The 22,936-nt window shown below is 40.5% G+C and overlaps 1 protein-coding gene and 1 non-coding gene across 8 annotated transcripts in view; both read right to left on the minus strand.

The window, feature by feature from the left end:
* LOC137342605 (polyadenylate-binding protein 4-like) overlaps positions 1-22,936 on the minus strand; it is a 378,766-nt gene that overhangs the window by 349,830 nt on the left and 6,000 nt on the right. For 3 of the 7 annotated variants that reach the window (XM_068006610.1, XM_068006609.1, XM_068006611.1), the window contains 6 exons: positions 19,278-19,471; positions 17,575-17,690; positions 15,081-15,220; positions 13,508-13,602; positions 10,074-10,211; positions 1,510-1,605 (listed from right to left, as the gene is read on the minus strand). In XM_068006610.1, the coding sequence (XP_067862711.1) occupies positions 1,510-1,605; positions 10,074-10,211; positions 13,508-13,602; positions 15,081-15,220; positions 17,575-17,690; positions 19,278-19,471 (779 nt within the window). Of the gene's footprint in view, positions 1-1,509; positions 1,606-2,064; positions 2,232-10,073; positions 10,212-13,507; positions 13,603-15,080; positions 15,221-17,574; positions 17,691-19,277; positions 19,472-22,936 lie in introns of those variants that run through there. The other 4 variants (XR_010967300.1, XR_010967302.1, XR_010967301.1 and 1 more) reach the window with 4 other exon arrangements.
* LOC137343888 (small nucleolar RNA SNORA55) lies at positions 8,913-9,045 on the minus strand. The gene has a single exon (XR_010967924.1). It is a non-coding gene; the product is annotated as a small nucleolar RNA SNORA55 (small nucleolar RNA).

Genomic DNA, 22,936 nt, shown 5'->3' on the forward strand with positions numbered 1-22,936 from the left:
CTCTTGTTGCAGATGGTCATTGCCTGGCACTTATCTGGCGCGAATGTTACTTGCCACTTATGAGCCCAAGCCTGGATGTTGTCCAGGTCTTGCTGCATGCGGGCTCGGACTGCTTCGTTATTTGAGGGGTTGCGAATGGAACTGAACACTGTGCAATCATCAGCGAACATCCCCATTTCTGACCTTATGATGGAGGGAAGGTCATTGATGAAGCAGCTGAAGATGGTTGGGCCTAGGACACTGCATAGCAAGGGCAGAGCTACTATTGGCATAAAGTCTCAGAACAGGATTCCTGTTGCTGATCACTATCCAGCGATTCCCTTCAGCAAGGAGTCAAACTCTTCATAAAAAGAGTGGAAAAAAATGTCAAAAAGAAAAATATTGAAGCCAATGCCTTCAGTTTTACTGGATTTGAAGATTATTAATAAGTCAAATTGTCCAATGGACATTGCAACACTCTGGCAAGAACCTGGATTCAAACTGGTCTGCAACAACCACTGATCACTCGTGACATTTTCACACCCTTTAATAAAAGGATAAATGCCAAGCTGGATCAGAACAATGTGCTTTACTGGAGTTTAGTCAAGTTTGGACCTCAATTGCTGCAACTTAAAACTTCTCAATTAATGCATAACAATGCTAGATTACATTCAGTATTAAAAGAGTTCACATTAATTGAACATTTCACTGACATGGCCAGAACTGATCTTAACCTTATTACTGACAAGCTTTCCTCTTGCAAAAATGATATGGAACTGGCACAAAACACCTACCTTAGATCAGATATGGCCAGCCTTCAAAGGTCTAGAACCAGAAAAATAAACTGTACACTGGCGAAAGAGCCACAAAAGTTTTAAATATAGTATCCTAGTATGTTCACTGGCATGCTCTCTCTTCCTGCCTCTATCACTCATTCTCCCCATTTTTCCATTCCCTTTCCCCTCACCTCTTCCATTCCCTTTCTCTCAGTAGCTTAAAACCTAACCTATACTATCCGCCTTGTTTTTCTAATGCAGAGGCCACTATAACACGGATAGGAAACAGTCACTTTGTTTGACTCTGAACCAGTTTAATGCGTAAGAGCTGGACGTGTATGGCAGGCCTTGTGCTGGATATGATGCCACATTCAGGTTAAAGTTAATTAGTTTGCATTGCGATTCATTCAGAGTATATTGATTAGCTGGATCAGAACAGAAAGAAGGTGATTAATTGAATCCTTTATGTTATTCTCTATCTTTTATATCAAGATTTGAGTGTGAAATGGGTGCGAAAGGAAGCATTCAAAGAGTCACACAAAATGGCTTAATAGATCCCTGTTGGCTACCCATGCTTCAAAAACTGCTCAGAACAGCTCATTAAGGGAGACTGACCTTTCATGAAATTCTGGATAGTGCACTATTTTTTTTGAAGTGAAGCTTAACCAGGAAAGGCAATCACCATCCTTTTCAATGTTTTACCCTTACTTGTTATTCTGTCTTGGCTCATAAAACCATTAATTAGTAAACATACCTTGGCACTGGTGATTGAACCAAAAGGAGCAAACTCTTTCCTCAGTTTCTCATCATCAATGGTGTCATCTAGGTTTTTGATGTATAGATTCACACCCTAAAAACGATTTAATAATGATCAGTAATCTTACAGTTATTACACAAATTAATGTTCTCAAATCTGGCAGCTGAAAAATAGAATAAAAATGATTAACAAATGCACTTAAATAAATACTGAAAATTCCAATTTAATGCAATAAAATTATCACTGCTCCAATACACACAAACCAAATTGGAACCAGAAAGCTCCAATTCCAACTCAAAAATGCTTTGCAAATAAATGGTGGAGGTGACTGTAAAAGTTAGAAGTTTACATTGCAAGGTGTTAAGTTTTAATTACCTATTTGACTGACCAACTGCTCAAATCTGCATTAAATTATGGGCTGAAAAAGCTATTTCTAAACTAGGCAACATCAGCAAAAAGGTTCATTATTTTTGTGGGCTGTGATAGCTATAATTTCTAAAATTAGCATTTTCTCATATGACATGCTTTTGTAATAATCTGGCATGAACTTACTGGGAACTCTCCAATATTGAAAAGCTGTCAGTGCTGATGAAGGGAAATCATGTAAAAAATCTCATCGTGCTTTTAGTCCTGTTCTGGTAAGTGTGCATTCCGGTAAGTGTGCATTCCTGGACACACAATTACAGTTCCCAGGAGCTCATTTTCAAAAGGGGTACCAACTGTACAAAGAGAAAGTCTCTTAAGAAGTTGATTTAAAATCTGATGAAAGCTTTCTATCAAGGTACACTGATGCTAAAGTTCTGAAATAGAGTGTATCACAGCAAATCTCTCTGCATGGTTTATGCAGGTGTATATGGGATTCAGAAGGGAACAAAATGAGAAACCTGGTAACTGGGTGCAAGTGGGGCCCAACTAGCAATTTCTGTAGCCTTAGTGCTACAGTGCCAGATTACCTCCATCAGTAGCACACTCACATCTAAGTCAGAAGTTTGGGAGTTCAAGCCCCATTCCAGAACTTGAGTACATAATTTAGGCTGACACTTTAGTGCAATAATGAAGGAGTACTGCACTGTCAGAGGGTGCAATCTTTCAGATGAAAACTTAACCTGTTCAGTTAATTTAAATCATCCCACTGCACTATTCAAGGAAGAGCAGGGAGTTCGCCTGTGTCCTAGCCAACATTCCTCCCTCAACTAACAACACCAAAAACAGTTTTAACTATTCATTTAATTTGCTGTTTGTGGGACCTTGCTGTGCACAAATTGGCTGCTGGGGTCCCCCAAGGATTATCCTTGGCTCCCTCCTATGTCTCATTTACATGTTGCCCTTGAGCGATATCATCCAAAGACGCAACGAAAGATCCACATGTGCACTGACGACACCCAGCTCTACCTCACCATGGATGAACCACAATTTCCTCCTATTGAACATTGGGTAGAATGAAGCCATTGTCTCCGCCACAAATTCTGTTTCCTCGCCACCAATTCCACCCCCTCCCGGGCCAATGCCTCAGGACAAACCAGACTGTTCGCAACCTCGGTGGCCTATTTGACCCTGAGCTGAACTTCTGATCCCATATCTTAGCCATCATAAAGATCTACTACTTCCACCTCCATAACATCACCAGTCTCTGCCCCAGACTCAGCCCATTTGCTGCTGAAACACTCATCCATGCTTTTGTTACCTCCAGACTCGACTATTTCAATGCTCTCTTGGCCAGCCTCCCATTTTCCACCCTCCATAAACCTTGAGCTCATCCAAAACTCTGCTGCACATATCCTAACCTGCACCAATCCTAACCCATTCACCCATCACCCTTGTGCTCACTGACCTACATTGGATCCCGGTCCACCAACGCCTCAATTTTAAAATTCTCATCATCATGTTGAAATCCCTCCATGGCCTCACTCCTCCCTTTCTCTGTAACCTCCTCCAGCCCAACAACTCTCCAGGAACTCTGTATTCCTCCAACTCTGGCCTCCTGTGCATCCCCCCACTCCCTTCATCCCATCAGTCACAACCGCGCCTTAAGCCACCCAGGCCATAAGCTCTGGAATTCTGTCTTCCGAATTCTCAAAATTTTTCTGTCTCTCTCTCCTCCTTTAAGACACTCTTTAAAACCTACCTCTTTGACGAAGCTTTTAGTCATCAGTCCTAACACCTCCTTTGGTATGGTGTCAATTTTTGTCTGATTATGCTCCGGTCAAGGGCCTTGGGATGTTTTACTACATTAAAGACAGCTGAGAGGAGCCGAGCCGAGCAGAGGGAGCGTCCGATAAAAGGCGGGATTTCAGAGCGCTGAGAACAACTGAGAGGAGCCGAGCGGATCGGAGGGAGCATCCGATAAAAGGCGGGATTTCAGAGCGCTGAGAACAGCTGAGAGGAGCCGAGCGGATCGGAGGGAGCGTCCGATAAAAGGCGGGATTTCAGAGCGCTGAGAGCAGCTGAGAGGAGCGGATCGGAGCGGAGGGAGCGTCCGATAAAAGGCTGGATTTCAGAGCACTGAGAACAGCTGAGAGGAGCCGAGCGGGGCGGAGGGAGCGTCCGATAAAAGGCGGGATTTCAGAGGGAGCTGCGACCGAGTTCGAAGTGACGTCAGGAATCAGAAAGGGACGCGACACAGGGGAGGCACCTGATTGGTGAGTAGGTTCAGGTGAGTATTTCTACTTATCTACAGTAACTAAAGTAAAAAGAAAGGGAAGGTCTGCAGGTCTTATAGGAAGTAGCATTTTTTTTTAGTAAATCAAGGTCCCGAGTGTAGTTAACTTTCTCTAAATTAAGAACAATTTAAAGGAGTAAACTCCTCAAAGGGAGTGGTAAGTAGTTTTTCTTTCCTTTTTTTTCTCTTGACATTGTAGTTGTTGTTAAGCTAACTTAAGGGTTAAGTCATGGCAGGAGATCCCAGGGCCGTGTCATGTTCCTCTTGTGGGATGTGGGAATTCAGGGATCCTTCCTGTGTCCCTGATTCCTTCACCTGCGGATGGACTCACTTTGGAGCATCCGCGATGCTGAGAAAGTCGTGGATAACACGTTCAGTGAGTTGGTCACACCGCAGATAAAAATTACTGAGGGAGATAGTGAATGGGTGACCAACAGACAGAGGAAGAGTAGGAAGGCAGTGCAGGGGTCCCCTGCGGTCATCTCCCTCCAAAACAGGTATACCGTTTTGGATACTGTTGGGGGAGATGGCTCACCAGGGGAAGGTGGCAGTGGCCAGGTTCATGGCACCGTGGCTGGCTCTGCTGCACAGGAGGGCAGGAAAAAGAGTGGCAGAGCTATAGTGATAGGGGACTCGATTGTAAGGGGAATAGACAGGCGTTTCTGCGGACGCAACCGAGACTCCAGGATGGTATGTTGCCTCCCTGGTGCAAGGGTCAAGGATGTCTCGGAGCGGCTGCAGGACATTCTGGAGGGGGAGGGTGAACAGCCAGTTGTCGTGGTGCATATAGGCACCAATGATATAGGTAAAAAACAGGATGAGGTCCTACAAGCTGAATTTAGGGAGTTAGGAGTTATACTAAAGAGTAGGACCTCAAAGGTAGTAATCTCAGGATTGCTACCAGTGCCACGGGCTAGTCAGAGTAGGAATGACAGGATAGCTAAGATGAATACGTGGCTTGAGAGATGGTGCAAGAGGGAGGGATTCAAATTCCTGGGCCATTGGAACCGGTTCTGGGGGAGGTGGGACCAGTACAAATTGGACGGTCTGCATCTGGGCAGGACTGGAACCAATGTCCAAGGGGGAGTGTTTGCTAGTGCTGATGGGGAGGGTTTAAACTAATGTGGCAGGGGGATGGGAACCGATGCAGGAAGTCAGTGGGAAATAAAATGGTGACAGAAACAAAAGGCAGTAAGGGAGAGTGCACAGAACATGACCGGACAGATGGTCTGAGAAAGCAGGGCAAAGACCAAGGGAAGTCTAGATTAAACTGCATTTATTTCAATGCAAGAAGTCTGATGGGCAAGGCAGATGAACTTAGGGCATGGATGGGGACATGGGACTGGGATGTTATAGCTATTACTGAAACATGGCTAAGGGAGGGGCAGGACTGGCAGCTCAATGTTCCAGGGTACAGATGCTATAGGAAAGATAGAGCAGGAGGTAAGAGAGGAGGGGGAGTTGCGTTCTTGATTAGGGAGAACATCACGGCAGTAGTGAGAGGGGATATATCCGAGGGTTCGCCCACTGAGTCTATATGGGTAGAACTGAAAAATAAGAAGGGAGAGATCACTTTGATAGGATTGTACTACAGACCCCCAAATAGTCAATGGGAAATTGAGGAGCAAATATGTAAGGAGATTACAGACAGCTGCAAGAAAAATAGGGTGGTAATAGTAGGGGACTTTAACTTTCCCAACATTGACTGGGACAGCCATAGCATTAGGGGCTTGGATGGAGAGAAATTTGTTGAGTGCATTCAGGAGGAATTTCTCATTTATTATGTGGATGGCCCGACTAGAGAGGGGGCAAAACTTGACCTCCTCTTGGGAAATAAGGAAGGGCAGGTGACAGAAGTGTTAGTGAGGGATCACTTTGGGACCAGTGATCATAATTCCATTAGTTTTAAGATAGCTATGGAGAAGGATAGGTCTGGCCCAAAAGTTAAAATTCTAAATTGGGGAAAGGCCAATTTTGATGGTATTAGACAGGAACTTTCAGAAGTTGATTGGGAGAGTCTGTTGGCAGGTAAAGGGACGTCTGGTAAGTGGGAGGCTTTCAAAAGTGTGTTAACCAGGGTTCAGGGTAAGCACATTCCTTATAAAGTGAAGGGCAAGGCTGGTAGAAGTAGGGAACCTTGGATGACTCGGGAGATTGAGGCCCTAGTCAAAAAGAAGGAGGCGGCATATGACATGCATAGGCAGCTGGGATCAAGTGGATCCCTTGAAGAGTATAGAGATTGCCGGAGTAGAGTTAAGAGAGAAATCAGGAGGGCAAAAAGGGGACATGAGATTGTTTTGGCAGATCAGGCAAAGGAGAATCCAAAGAGCTTCTACAAATACATAAAGGGCAAAAGGGTAACTAGGGAGAGAGTAGGGCCTCTTAAGGATCAACAAGGTCATCTAAGTGCGGAACCACAAGAGATGGGTGAGATCCTGAATGAATATTTCACATCGGTATTTACGGTTGAGAAAGGCATGGATGTTAGGGAACTTGGGGAAATAAATAGTGATGTCTTGAGGAGTGTACATATTACAGAGAGGGAGGTGCTGGAAGTCTTAACGCGCATCAAGGTCGATAAATCTCCGGGACCTGATGAAATGTATCCCAGGACGTTATGGGAGGTTAGGGAGGAAATTGCGGGTCCCCTAGCAGAGATATTTGAATCATCCACCGCTACAGGTGAGGTGCCTGAAGATTGGAGGGTAGCAAATGTTGTGCCTTTGTTTAAGAAGGGCGGCAGGGAAAAGCCTGGGAACTACAGACCGGTGAGCCTGACATCTGTAGTGGGTAAGTTGTTAGAGGGTATTCTGAGGGACAGGATCTACAGGCATTTGGAGAGGCAGGGACTAATTCGGAACAGTCAGCATGGTTTTGTGAGAGGAAAATCATGTCTCACGAATTTGATTGAGTTTTTTGAAGGGGTAACCAAGAAGATAGATGAGGGCTGTGCAGTAGACGTGGTCTACATGGACTTCAGCAAAGCCTTTGACAAGGTACCGCATGGTAGGTTGTTACATAAGGTTAAATCTCATGGGATCCAAGGTGAAGTAGCCAATTGGATACAAAATTGGCTTGACGACAGAAGACAGAGGGTGGTTGTAGAGGGTTGTTTTTCAAACTGGATGCCTGTGTCCAGCGGTGTGCCTCAGGGTTCGGTGCTGGGCCCGCTGTTATTTGTTATTTATATTAATGATTTGGATGAGAATTTAGGAGGCATGGTTAGTAAGTTTGCAGATAACACCAAGATTGGTGGCATTGTGGACAGTGAAGAAGGTTATCTGGGATTGCAACGGGATCTTGATAAATTGGGCCAGTGGGCCGATGAATGGCAGATGGAGTTTAATTTAGATAAATGTGAGGTGATGCATTTTGGTAGATCGAATCGGGCCAGGACCTACTCCGTTAATGGTAGGGCGTTGGGGAGAGTTATAGAACAAAGAGATCTAGGAGTACAGGTTCATAGCTCCTTGAAAGTGGAGTCACAGGTGGATAGGGTGGTGAAGAAGGCATTTGGCATGCTTGGTTTCATTGGTCAGAACATTGAATGCAGGAGTTGGGATGTCTTGTTGAAGTTGTACAGGGCATTGGTGAGGCCACACTTGGAGTACTGTGTACAGTTCTGGTCACCCTATTATAGAAAGGATATTATTAAACTAGAAAGAGTGCAGAAAAGATTTACTAGGATGCTACCAGGACTTGATGGTTTGACTTATAGGGAGAGGTTAGACAGACTGGGACTTTTTTCCCCCGGAGAGTAGGAGGTTAAGGGGTGATCTTATAGAAGTCTATAAAATAATGAGGGGCATAGATAAGGTCGATAGTCAAAATCTTTTCCCAAAGGTAGGGTAGTCTATAACGAGGGGGCATAGATTTAAGGTGAGAGGGGAGAGATACAAAAGGGTCCAGAAGGGCAATTTTTTCACTCAAAGGGTGGTGAGTGTCTGGAACGAGCTGCCAGAGGCAGTAGTAGAGGCGGGTACAATTTTGTCTTTTAAAAAGCATTTGGACAGTTACATGGTTAAGATGGGTATAGAGGGATATGGGCCAAGTGCAGGCAATTGGGACTAGCTTAGTGGTATAAACTGGGCGACATGGACATGTTGGGCCGAAGGGCCTGTTTCCATGTTGTAACTTCTATGATTCTATGATTCTATAAAGGCACTATATAAATGCAAGCTGATATTATTTTTACGTGCATAATAATGACGGGTCGCGAAGTGCTTTGCAACTACTTGAGAATGTGATATGGTGTTACATAAATCCAAATTCTTTCTATATGAAATCCAAAAAAATTCAATACTATGACATCATTAAATATTCTGGCTGTATGACTATGTGAATTAAGACAATGGACCTGTATGGACCATGGTAAACAGCCTGAAATGTGGGTTCCCTGGTGGCCTGGTGAACAAACATGGTGCTATTAAGAATTACAGACTCAGGAAGATGTCTAGCTTGATGCATGGTCTTCAGCAGATTAGTGGATCTCAGCCACCGCCATGGTGAAGAACAGAGACGGAGGGGAAAGTTAGATAAGAGTTCCCAATCTCAGGAGCTTTCCAGTGACCCTTGAATAGACAGATTTAATAGCCTGCACCACACACAAAAAATGGCCACGGTGGAGATACTGGAAGACTGCCTGCACCCATGGAGCCGTAGTCCAGCATGAGTTGCAGCCTTCAAAAAAAGAGGAGAAAAGGGAACACATCCTAAAATCATTCTGTAAAAGTAACTTGATGTCTGTTGCAAAGTTGTAGAGATAAGCCTCAATTTAGAAGAGACCCATCTGGATTTACTAAGCAATACTTTGGCACACCAGCTCCTTCAGGGTCTGCACTGCACAATCAGAACTGGTTGTAGGAACTAGGTGCTACATTACATATAGATCTATATATTTGGCAAAGCTACTTAACAGTACGTTTGCTATGTACACAAGCTTTTCCTATTTCTATGGCAGTACCATAGTTAGATGTGTTTTTCCTTAGCTGTAGTGGATCAACATGGTGTTAGGTAAATTGCCTCCTTTTGTACCATATGTTAAGTATCTAACTATCAGCTGCCTAATGTTTCCTCTAATTGTGTGGCAATTTCCTCCTCTGCACATTACACACAAACATATGAATGTCCAGGGTTTTCTATATATGGGGAGGGGAGGAGGCAGGGGGAACTGCAACATATTCAAATTTTGGTGATATATTTTAGTATCAACCATTCAACTATACCAACACTCCTAGCTGGGAGATCAAGATGGAACTGTTTCACGTGGATTGAATCCGAACTCTCAAATGAGTGCAAAAAGGGACATTGACGATTTTTCTTGGCTGGACTGTAAGCAAAGTATAAAGCAGTAACAGAAGATTGGTGCTAAAGTTTGGGCAGCTGTGATCCCCATTTTAATAACTGGGCACTCCACTGCATATGTAAAAGCATTTCATGACAATTCTTCCCCCCCCACCCCACCCCCGCATACACACACACAAAATCCTCAATTGAAAACTGCAGCAATTTAATGTTTCCTAAAACGTGTAATTATTCCATAACTTGGTATAAATTTTAATACAGCCCAAATGAAATGTATTTCTTGGACTTAAAATATGTCGCAGCAAATTAGTCAAGAGATTTCCAGTTTGTCTGCTACATTATCCCTAGACTGACACATGTGGGTTCCCTGCTCTTCAGTGAGTTGCAAGGGATTTTCATTCAATTATCAGAAAGATCAGAACAACCGTTAAGTGAAGTAAAATGATGATATATGACCTACGTACAGGTCATTTTTAAACAAGTGTTTTCTATACTTTTATGTCAACAGAAAACAATAGTAAAATAATAGTGGTAGGAGTATCTTAGAAAGGTGGAGTTATACATTGTGAGGATATCCCAAAGCAGCTCCATTACACACCTGGTATCTGCTGATCCGCTCCTGTTTTAACTGTTCGAACTTTCGTTTCAGTTCAGCTTGTCGTTCCACTTTTTTCTGGGCACGACCAACAAACAGCATCTTTCCATTCAATTCCTTCCCATTCATTTCTTCCACAGCCTAGATATAGGCACAAGAAAAGAGCATCAACACATGTATGTGATATAAACAAGGAGAACAACACTTATCAAACTTGACATTTACTACAGTGTACATAAGCCAGGATTACTCAAAGGGCACTATGCAGCATAATGCAACATTAAAACCAACCCTATGGAGGCAGATTGTGGCCGTGCTTGTTTCAATTACTGAAATACTACAGTATACATTAAAACACTCATTCTAAGGAATGAAATTAGTTGCTCATTCTAAGCAATGACGTTAGCTGCATGAAGGAAAATTTTAAAATGTAAATCTAAAATTTATATTCAGAGAGCAATCTATGGTTGTTTCAGAAATATACTTCCATATTATCAGTGATAAAAGGGGGATTTTTTTCCTCTTCCTCACCAATTTGTTCTCCTGAAGGCATTAACTCTTTGCCTTGGTATACCAGCAGCCACTAGCACCTTAAAGTGGCTATTATTCAGTCAAGTGGTAGCACTTTCACCTGAGTCAGAAGGTCATAGGTTTAAGCCCAATCCAGAGGCTTGAGCACATAATCAAGGCAGACACATCAGTACAGTAAAGAGGGAATGCTGCACTGTTGGAGGTGCTGTCTTTCGGATGAGATGTTAAACTGAAGGGCCATCTACCTTCTCAGGTGGATGTAAATGATCCAATGGCACTTTTCAAACAAGAACCACGGAATTCTCCCAGTAGTCTGGTCATTTAACTCTCAACCAACACTTAAAATAGATGATCTGTTCATATATTTCATTGCTGGTTGTGGGACCTTGCTGTGCGCAAATTGATATGATTGCTGTTTTTAGGATTCTAAAGGGACTAGATAACGTAGATGATGACAAGCAATTTCACCTAGTCCAGAACAGTAGAACGAGAGAACATGGCCTGCGTCTGAAGGGGGGTAAATTCAAAACTAATCTGCCAAAATAATATTTCAGTGAGCGAGTGGTCAATCTATAGAACAGGCATCTTAGGGAGATGGTGGAAGCAGTGAGCACTGATTCATTCGAATGCAAATTAGACAGATTTCTTTCAGAGAATAACATTTTGATTACAGTATATGAGAAATCTGAGACATGACATGCGGTAAATGTAGCATGCTTGGGAGGAACAGGTGACTTTGGACCTATGGTTCCCAAAGCTCTCCATTACTGGGGTTTTCCTTACATCACATCTGGGTCTGTTGTAGACTAATTGAGAGATTGATTGCTACGATTAGTCAACAACTCCATTATCGTTGTATCATGTGACTACCAGGATGAAGAAGGTGAACTATATGGAACGTGGTCTTTTCTCGTCTAGCAACTCCTATGACTACAATTTAAAAGTACTTCATTGGCTGTAAAGCGCTTTGGGACATCCTGAGATCGCGAACGGTGCCTTTAAATGCAAGTTTTATCTTTCTTTCTTTTACTCACAGTGAGTATTGCCAGGCTATTTAATTATGGGGTGTGTAGCAGGCTGAGCCCAATCCTGTCCTCACCTGAAAATACACATGCACTTCCAGAAGGGTTACCTGGATAACGATCAGCAGTAGAAATCATGGCCAATTTTCTCCTCCCAAAACTGGGGGCACTAAAGCCAATTGTAGCACCCTACTGCTTCCTTAGCTGAAATTAGCTGACTAAGCACAGCGTAGGAATTTAGGAACATAGGAACAGGAGTAGGCCATTCAGCCCCTCGTGCTTGCTCTGCTATTTGATAAGATCATGGCTGATCAGTGATCTAACTCCATATACCTGCCTTTGGCCCATATCCCTTAATACCTTTGGTTGCCAAAAAGCTATCTATCTCAGATTTAAATTTAGCAATTGAGCTGGTATCAATTGCCGTTTGCAGAAGAGAGTTCCAAACTTCTACCACACTTTGTGAGTATTATATGGTCTGTATGGCTCAGCTACTTAATGGATACTTATAAACTTTTCACAAACTTAAAAGTTAGCTTTTATAATTAAATAATTGCACTGTGTATCAAAATGAATTAAATATTCATGTTTTATGCAAAAGTTGAAATTACACTTGCAACTGCAACAGCTGGAGTGGTTCATTTTTAGCTTTAATCAGTTACTTTTGATGTAAATCAAACTATAGTTGTAATGAGCCCCTGATCTCAACTTAAAAGGCTTACTTCGAATTCAATATGACGGTCATGAAATTGTTAGCATTGGCCATTCTCACATCCAAGAGAGATAACTTTCAAAGCTTTATAGAACACTCAATTGAAGAAAAAAATCAGATAGTAAAATGTAAGACAGTCCTTCCAGCATACATTAAAAAAAATCATCCAGAATATTATATTTTTAGTTTAACACCCATAGACTGTGACCTAGTCACAAACCATGAACAACCTCCTCTGCCTTCGCCAACAAATCTGTAAAAGTGGGACAGTGAGTCACAGAACAGTATTCGGCAAAAAGATCCACAGCAAAGAGTTATAGTCATATGGGACCTACAAGGCATGAAGAGCATTATTAATGAGAGAGATACACCAGATCAAGAGAAAAAAAAATATTGAACTAAGGGTAAGAGAAGAAAATTACTTTGTGAAATCGTAAAAACAAAACAAACGGTTTATGTAGTGACTTTGCTTCGGTAGTAAAGCATTCTTTTACTGACCATGGTATTTCAGTTCATTTTGAATATGACTCCCTATCAAGTCTGACATCTTTGAACTAGGTCACATTATAGTAGCAACCTTGTTTGGACTGCATTACTTGCATTTGCTTTCAACCATCCTCTGCATTTATACATCAGATATTTAATGGTACAAATATGTTTGCAGCTCAGGCTGCCTCACTTGACTTTGGCTGTTCCTTTCCATTATTACATGTGGCACTCATTAAAGCAGAATTGTTAGCACTTATCCCCATTAATAAAAGTTCATTTTGTATTCCAAAATCTGTTTCTCATTTCAGCATTTATATCACTGAATGTAATTTATAAAAATATCAAAATTAGAAGATCTCAAAGAACCTCAAATTTTATTTGGAAAAACAATTACAGCACCTAAAGTACTTGAGAGAATGCAGATCTTGGAAAGCTTCACTTTTACAACAATTTCTTGCAGCTGACCATATTTAAATTTCCAAATTAAACTTTTAGAGGTTCGGGTAATTCAGTTTTTCTGTTTCTGCATGTACAGAGAATTCATTTTAGTGGCTAACTTTGTTCAATAAAATTGGCACTCTAAATGACTACACACTTAAGTGTGTGCCAAAAAAAATAGCAGTTCTGATCCATTTCTATTTTGGACCAAAAAGTAAAAAGCTTCTGTGAACTACCATACACACCTTGGAAGCATCTTCATGTTTTTCATAGCTAACAAAGCCAAAGCCTTTGCACTTTCCATTTGGATCTGTCATTACTTTGACACTTAGGGTTTTGCCTAAGAGGGCAAAGAGAAAGAGAAAAAGGATAGATGAGTATCAGCAGATATGAAAACTAACCAAGCAGCAAACAGAATTAGCATTCCTTTACTGATGCAGCATGAGCACTTCCTTCTGGGGTAGGAAGATTTGTGCTGGCCACCTGTACTCACTCACTCTCTCTGTACTCTGTGGTTAACATCTGTAATCCATTTTGCGGTCAATATTTTTTTTGTTGCTACTGGAGTATGTAAGCTCTGTGTGCCCTCCAAAAGGCAACCAAAATATTTGGGGCTGTCAAAGAGCAGAATGCAATTACATTATCTAAAACAGTCAGACATATTTGCATCCTTGGACCACCACTTGAATGCCAAAATTTAGATGGGTCCCATTCATTTCAATGAGAAGCAATCAGATTCAAAAGGGTTCCGAATTTTATTTAGTTCTCTTTATTAAAAAAAAGTCTTCATGTTTTAGGTGCAATCTTCTGTTTAGCACTATTTATGTCTCTTTCAGGTTGCTGCATTAACCATTTTAATCACCAAAGAATCCCTTTTATTTTTAAACTTTGAATATTGTTTTCAGTGCCAATAGTTGTGATGGTGGCAATTATGGAAGCACAAAAATCACTTGCTTATACTATTCTCAAAGTAAACTGAAAAATTGTAACACGGTTGCATTTAAATTCTACCAGTGTTTAAAATGTTAAACACTGTCTCCAATAATACTGAGACTGTTCACATCTTAGTGCAGCACAGATTTTCAACAGCATGAGAGAGGTTGAGTCATGAGAAGAGGAAATAAAGGATACAGCTATGATGTGTAAGCTGAATAATGTAATGCAAGTTTCATTCCAGAATTCTATAACTGTTTTAAAATATAAGTTCAATTATTGAAATTGGAAATTTATCACTCTCCACACTTACAAAAAATATACTCAACAGATAATTCACTGAAGTGAACACAGAATGCTTCCAGCAAAAAGAGATCATTCCATGGTTTTCTTTGAAGACAGAATATCAATATTCTCTCCTCTAATCGCCTGCACCAAGACCACCTGCAGTTAAATTGAGTCCAGGCCTCTGCTAATGCTGCTCACTGGGAGGCATATGGAAGGAGTCAAACATCCATTCTCCCTGTGGAAAGGCATCTGGACTCACTCAGCATCATCCCACAGCAAAGCAGCTGATCAGGAATTCAGAAGAATGGGAAAAACGAGCATTGAGGAGATTTAATTATAACAGGAAAAATTCAGATTATCAAATTGGCACGAAAGAATGCTCAAGCACTATGCTGAGATCTTGAACGTTTAAAAACAAACTAAAATATAATAATTTGAAAAATAAATGAAAATACTACCCACTACACTTGGAGACAGTCCTGCAGAGGAGAATGTTGTAAATATCACCTCTCTCGTGGGATTGGAAAACATAAGTACAGCACTACCATGTCATACTATCTTCATCTCAAGCCACGACTGTACCAGAGTTCCACTCACCAAATTTATCAAACATATCTTTGAGTCGTTCATCATCCATATCATCACCAAAGTTCTTTATATAAACATTGGTAAATTCTTTTGCCTTTGCACCGAGTTCTGCCTCCCTCTCCTTACGAGACTTAAAACGACCGACAAATCTAAATAAGAATTATACAATATTTAATTAAATTCAAAATCAAGCAAAAGCTTCCATGATCCTTGGATGGATCGAAATTAATCGTGGTCCTTGAGGTCACATGTTTTTTCTTGAAAATACACAAATAGCTATGTGAACTATGATTTAGTTTGCAACATTTTGATGGCTTAAGTCTCAACCGAATCGCTCAAGATAACCTCATTCCCTTTCTACACTTCCACGATGTAACATTCCTCCATTCTTCCTTGTAATAAACATAACTATGAACTTTCATACAAATAAATAGTAGTACTGTCCCACTCCTTAAGCTGTACAGTCAAAAAAGATGAAAAATGAATATGATATAAAAGAGACACGCTGAATGGACCATTACCCTGTCCCCAGTACTGGGCACTTTCGTAAAAAATATTATAGTTGGGGATATTGTCAGCTCCTTGCTATTAGTGATTTAGGCAGAGAGTTCAGAATAGTATCATGAATAGATTGTACATATCCTGTAGCCGTCCCAAAACAACGAGGTTCCTGTGTTGGAGATGTGGGCAAAATGAGATTTTCTTCAATTTTCTATGGGAATGTCCCAAACCATATCCATTCTGGTTGGAAGTGGTCATGTTTCTCAGCTTAGTTGACCAAACTCACGTCTCACACATACTGTATGCATTGGGTATTATTGAGATTTATGTCCCAAATGGCAAGTTGATCACATTAAGTCTTTTTGTGGCCCATAAATCAATCTTAACATCTTGAAAGGATAAAATTACTATGGTGTGTTTGAAATTAGTTAATTTAAAAATCTTACTTTTATTGTTAGAGTTTATTGCTGCTTCATACAGCCTCAACAGCTAGAGTTCCTGTGTGCCCCCTCTCCCAAACACTCCTACATTGTGCAGCGAGGTAGGATGGAGCTTCATACTGAGGGACTGTGGGTTATTCTACAGACATCGCAAAAGTTGGAGGCAAGTGTTATGCCATGGGGTCAAGTCCTGCTGGGCTACAGACATGGACTGGCAGCATATTCCATTGTTACATTTTGTTAAACTACTGTTGATCTTTGTGTGAAGTACTGATTCTGAAGTAGTTTCACATATTAGTTGGCTGCTTTCACTACTTTATGTACAATTAATTTAAGGTTAACTATAACTTTGCAGATGAAAAATAAATAATTCAAAAATATATTTTAGGGTAAAAAGAAATTTAACAGTTAGAAAATCTGAACTCAGGCTCTCATCACAAATGAAATTTTTTTCTGAGTCAAAGATGAAAGATTTACATTGCAGAGCATTTACTATAACACTACATGCATTTCACAGCTTTGTTGGACATGCCACACCTCATATTAGTCTCAGTATGGCGCTGTAGAGTTACAGGTATTTTGATTGTGGTGAACTGAAAAAGATTGTCACCAAGGAGACCCAAATTCACTAAATGCAAGGCTGATGCAGTTCCAGTTAAGGGGCCTTTGTTGATGAGATTGTTCATTTAAGACAACATTTATTCAGTTATGAAATTCCACTATACTCCAAATGAAAAATTGGTGCTTCATAACAGGGTCTGATCTCAGCCAGCACTGCCACTAATCCATTACTGAACTTGTAAATACGAGTACTTGGAAGCAAAAGATGAATTTGTGCATAGTTGACCAACTACTATGATATTTTGCCAAAGCACCTTTAACTTCTTGTGTTCCATGGATAAGTCCACGCACCAATAGACTGACAACTAACTTGTCAACAGTGGCATACCCCTCTTTGGTACTAAAAAATCTCATGAAGCATCATTTACTTCTACTTTTAAACCTTGAATAGCTGAAAAATGGTTCTTCAGAGCTGGTTTTTAACTAGTTGCAAATTTTTTTAATGCGAGTCCCAACTCTAAAATGGGCAGTAAGATCGAGGGGACACCAGACAAAAGGACAGTGCTTTAGGCAGCTTTAAAAAGCTATAGAACAAATAGAAATAAAGAAAAGTGAAGTTAAAACAGAGAAAAACAGTGGGGAAGACGACAGAATAGGGCAAAAGGGGAAGGCAAGCAAAAATTTCCTTTTATTTAAAATTGTGTTTATTTTGGTTGAATTGCCCAATCTGTAGAATGGCCCAAAATAAAATAATTTTAAAGTGGTACATTTAAATCACCATGTAGCAATGTCGGCAGCTTTTTGCTACAGGCAAATTTAGCTATATATAAATTGAATTAAATCCATATCCATCAATTTTCCAGATTTGTCTTCTCCCAGGATGGAATGGAGCCAATAAACTATTTAAGACAAGGTATCAGCAACACTGTCCAAGGTCTGACAGCATACACATTAAAACCATGATTTAAACACCCATGTAAACACAGCTTCAAAGTACTCACACTTTCCGGTCATTAAGCAACATGCCATTCATTTTCTCAATAGCTCTATCTGCAGCATCCTGAGTCTCAAAGTGAACAAATGCATATCCTTTGGAGCCATTTTCGTCACATACCACCTGAAGAGAAGAAATACCAGTGTTTCTGGACATCCAGAACTTGCTCTATACTTTCATGTGCTTTTGATCAGAACTAAATGGCTCTACTGTAGACATGCCTTTAAAAATACAGGCCAAATGCAAAAGGCGCTAGAACCTGGACGAAGGCCTAAAAACTTGAGAATTCACCTCCAGTACCTTGCACTTGATAAATTAAACCAAAAAATGCATTTTGGCCTCAAAAACAAATCTATACAAATGCTGATAAAAACTCAATGGGTCAGATTTAGCTGGGTCGGAGCATCTTGCGGCGTGCTCAGTTAGACAGACTTATTAATTGTATATAAATGAATTGCATCAATTGATGAATGATTAGGTTCAGGTGCATGAGTAATTGGGAACTCTCTGGCTCCCATACATAAAGGAGCAGGCTTGGGGAGAGATGCATTGAGTGTAATGTGAATCCCAGCAAATAAAGTTTATAAGCAACTAAAAGTATTCAGTCCTTCACTGTCTGGCTATCCAGTTCTAACATGACTTAAAATTGCACGTTTAGGTTTCAAAATTTTTTGCCCACAAAGTTGCTGGAGGTGCGAACTGATAATGGCACAGCGAGGGCAACAGGGCACCTAAGACCTTGGTGAACAATGGGACAAACAGTGTACCTCCTTAACCAATGAGATTAAAGGATTGTGAAATAAACAGAGGAAGGACCGAGAAGGAGGGTGAATTAGAGCGGGAGAATTCAATGTTAAATCAGGTACAGAAAGAGAAAAAGAGAGGGAAAGGAAGATTAGATTGAGAGAGAAAAATGAGACAGAAAGAAAAATAATTTTTCTTTTAAAATTTGATATTTTTAAAATCTCCCAACAATTCACAACCTGAAGGAATGAGACTCCACACTTATAATTGTTTACTTTCTGGGCGAGAGAGGTTGATTATCACAGTATGTTAGAGCAAAGGAGGAGGCCATTCGGCCTATCATGCCTGCGCCAGCTCTTTGAAAGAGCTATCCAATTAGTCCCATTCCCCATAGCCCTGTAAAATTAGCAGTCATTAACAATTATCATGTGATTAAAAGGGTACTTACACTGATAATTACTACACCTAACTTTCTGTGGAGAATTAAATGGGCAATTAATGTTAAATGCAGCAACTTCATGAAAACAACGGGGAGATTAAGTGCGAGATGCCATTTTCATGAAGCTAACGGCAGAGCGGTACAAATCGGCCAGCAACTTGTGGCGATTCACAATTCACGGGTTATCTCTTTCTCGCTACTAATTGCTGGCCAATTTGCATCGTTCAGATGTAAATTATTTTTTCAGCAAAATCTGGCCCATAGAAATAACAGATTTTTCTTTGGGCTAGCATTTATAACTGGAATGTTCTTTTCACTGGTACTAAGTTACTATGGCTAGGTGTGTCCCAATAGTTCCTGTAGATCATGTACCCTAGGGCAGAATTCTCCTGGAAGATTGTTGTGGCTTTCTGATAATGTCATTAGATCTCCAAAACATACAAACGTACAAGGTTGTTGCATCAGGGAACAAAAAGATAGCATGAAGTCTAAGATTAGCTTTCATTCTGTCATGGTTGTAAACCCACCTTACAAGATAAGATGTTTCCAAATGCGGAGAAGGTGTCATACAAAGCCTTGTTGTCAATGGATTTGTCCAGGTTCTTGATGAACACATTTCCAACACCCGACTTCCTCAGTGATGGGTCACGCTGTGACCACATGATGCGGATTGGTTTCCCCTTGATGACATCAAAATTCATGGTGTCCAAGGCACGTTCAGCTACAACAGTAAGAAAACTTCAATAGTTGTCCAACCAAGAGTTAATAGGGTCTATATCAAGATATGGAAAAAGGTTGCACAGCATAATAAAATGCTGTCCTGCCCCCTCCATACCAAATTCCTTTGTCTAAACGGCTGGATGATCCAGTCCAAAAATATAAACATATCCAAACACATTAGGACCGTTCATACTTATAATCACAAAATTTGTTTCAACAGTGGAAAAAAATCCCCCCCCCCTTCCCAGATACCTTGGACAAGATCAGCGACCTCACTGTTCATGAGCCAAAAAAAAAATCCTGTTCTTGTTCACTACCTATGCTGAAAAGGAATTACATAGATCTGGCACATAGATGCCAGGATTGTTAACTGATGGGTTGATACTGTGCTTCACCTCTGTTTATTTGCTACAGTGAACATAACTGGCAGATTTATTGGTGTGCTACCAAGTACCATAATACAAGGTTTCATCTGTGATTCCCCGCATATGAGTTCCCAAGCTTGGCAACTGGAGTATCTGGAGCAGATATGGCATTTCTGTTTAGAGAAGAATGGGTAATTACAGGGATAGCTACTTCAGTCCGATTCAAAAGGGCTTCTTATAGCGTAGCATTGACAGCAAATGTTATACCCTAGTTCGAAAAAGGGTGCAAGGATAAATCCAGCAACTACAGGCCAGTCAGTTTAACCTCGGCGGTGGGAAAGCTTTTAGAAATGATAATCTGGGACAAAATTAATAGTCACTTGAATAAGTGTGGATTAATAAAGGAAAGCCAGCACAGATTTGTTAAACACAATTGTGATTAACTAACTCGATCGAGTTTTTTGATGAGGTAACAAAGGGGGTTGATGAGGGCAATGCGGCTGATGTGTATATGGACTTTCAAAAGGCATTTTTAAAATTCGTTCATGGGATGTGGGCATCGTTGGCAAGGCCAGCATTTATTGCCCATCCCTAATTGCCCTTGAGAAGGTGGTGGTGAGCCGTCTTCTTGAACCGCTGCAGTCCGTGTGGTGAAGGTTCTCCCACTTGATAAAGTGCCGCATAATAGGCTTGTCAGCAAAATTGAAGTACGTGGAATAAAAGGGGCAATGGCAGCATGGATACGAAATTGGCTAAGTGACAGGAAACAGACAGTAGTGGTGAACAGCTGTTTTTCGGACTGGAGGAAGGTATACAGTGGTGTTCCCCAGGGGTCAGTACTAGGACCGCTGCTTTTTTTAAATATATATTAATGACTTGGACTTGGGTGTACAGGGTACAGTTTCAAAATCTGCAGATGACACAAAACCTGGGAGTGTAGTAAATAGTGAGGAGGACAGTAATAGACTTCAGGAGGATATAGACTGGTGGAATGGGCGGACACATGACAGTTGAAATTAATGCAGAGAAGTGCGAAGTGATAAATTTTGGCAGGAAGAACAAGGAGAGGCGATATAAACTAAATGGTACAATTCTAAAGGGGGTGCAGGAACAGTGAGACCTGGGAGTATATGTGCACAAATCTTTGAAGGTGGCAGGACAGGTTGAGAAAGTGGTTAAAAAAGCCAACGGGATCCTGGGCTTTCTAAATAGAGTACAAAAGCAAGGAAGTTATGTTGAGCCTTTGTAAAACACTGGTTCGTCCACAACTGGAGTACTGTGTCCAATTCTGGGCACCGCACTTTAGGGACTGGACCCTCATCCCTGGAATGAGGGTCTGGAGAAGCTGGAGTTGTTCTCCTTAGAGCAGAGAAGGTTGAAAGGAGACTTGATAGAAGTGTTCAAAATCATGACTGGTTTAGATAAAGTAAATAAAGAGAAACTGTTTCCATTGGCTGAAGGGTCAAGAACCAAGGACACAGATTTAAGGTGATTGGCAAAAGAACCAAAGGTGATGTGAGGAAAAACTTTTTTACACTGCTTTCAAGATGTTTTTGTGCTATTTTCATTAGACCATTATATAAAGTGTTTATCATTTTAAAATGCCAGAAAGGAAAGTTTGTAGTTTTAATAAATACTTGGCACATGCCCGCATAAGCTTCTTTGCAGTGTGATTTAATTGCTATGTAAGCAAAATTTTAATAGCAACCAGCAGAATTAGATATGCCAAAAGTTCTCAAGTCAATCCACCTTAAAGTTAATATTTCACATTTTGATTCCATGAGCTACTTGTAACGGGCTTGGTCAGTCCCCAGCTACGTCGTCCCCTCAGACACTCATCTCTGAAAGTCAGCAAAAGGAACCAGCTCACATTTTGCTGAGCTCCCCACTTTGTGTTAGTTTGTGAAAAGCTTCATTCATTGAATTTTATGGGCTTCAATTTTTCCTCATTCCAACTTTCCAAAGCACTATTTTCTCCTCCAATAACTTTCCTAGAAGTGTAACACATAAACCTCACTGTATATAGAAAATTATCAATTTAATACATTTCCCCCAACAAAGCTTTTCACAGTTCAGTGGAAAGCTTAATAAAATCACATTGGAAACTGTAAGAACATTTCAAAAAAATTATTCTTGGGGTAGCAGCTTTCATGTAGTCACACTCAGGGCTGACTAATTCAATCTAGTTTATATTTTAACATCGGTTAAAATTGCATTCTATTAATGTTCGGGCAATTTGGTTCTCATGGTTCATAGAGATATGTTGTTGAGTCACTTCATACAGCAAGAATTATTCTGATTGGATTTCAGAGTAAAATGTCCATTGCCATTGTGGTATAAATTCATAAAGCAAATATATAAAATGAAATAAAGGCTGGAATCTGGGTACATTGACAGCAAATGCATTGCATTTTCACCCTTTTCATATGGATACTAGAGCACACAGTCACCTTGATTAAATGGCTATCTTATCTTAAATAGTCATATCTTCCTGTAAAGGTTTCTGATTGAATAGGACTTGTATTTAGATTAAGAAGCCACCTATTAATCTGACTACATCACCTGCTATAGTAGTTTAAATATTTTAGCAGTACAAGGAAATCTAACTCACGTACAAATTAACCAACAATTGCAGTTTAAAATTGAAGGGCAAAAGACCTTTGTCACCAAGATTCAAAGAATTTGGATCAGTTCCAAAGATGAATTAGCAACTCTTAACAGGTAACACCTGAGCACATGCAAACTCATCCCTTTCACTCCAGTTAATGACTTGTTATTTCTGCACAGATTTATAGTAACCAGATCAATTTCAGGTCATCAGTTTAATAAAATTATGTTTATTACCACCATGCAAGTTTTATTGCATCAGAGAGAAAGCGACAGAAATAGAGAGACAAAGAACTCATGCAACTGTACTGCCATGTCTTGTTCCTGGAATATGCTTAATATAATTAGGCCAAGAATCACTCCTTTTCTTCCCTCACACCAAAAAAACATGCTTAAACTTTTAATAATTCAGTATTTTTGACCCCTGAAATTGTCAGTTGAACTTTTTAAATCTCAGCTTCGGCAGCAACTTCTCCTGTTTAAAGAAACCAAAT

The sequence above is a fragment of the Heptranchias perlo genome, chromosome 26 (assembly GCF_035084215.1).
Source record: "Heptranchias perlo isolate sHepPer1 chromosome 26, sHepPer1.hap1, whole genome shotgun sequence".
Classification (NCBI taxonomy): domain Eukaryota; kingdom Metazoa; phylum Chordata; class Chondrichthyes; order Hexanchiformes; family Hexanchidae; genus Heptranchias; species Heptranchias perlo.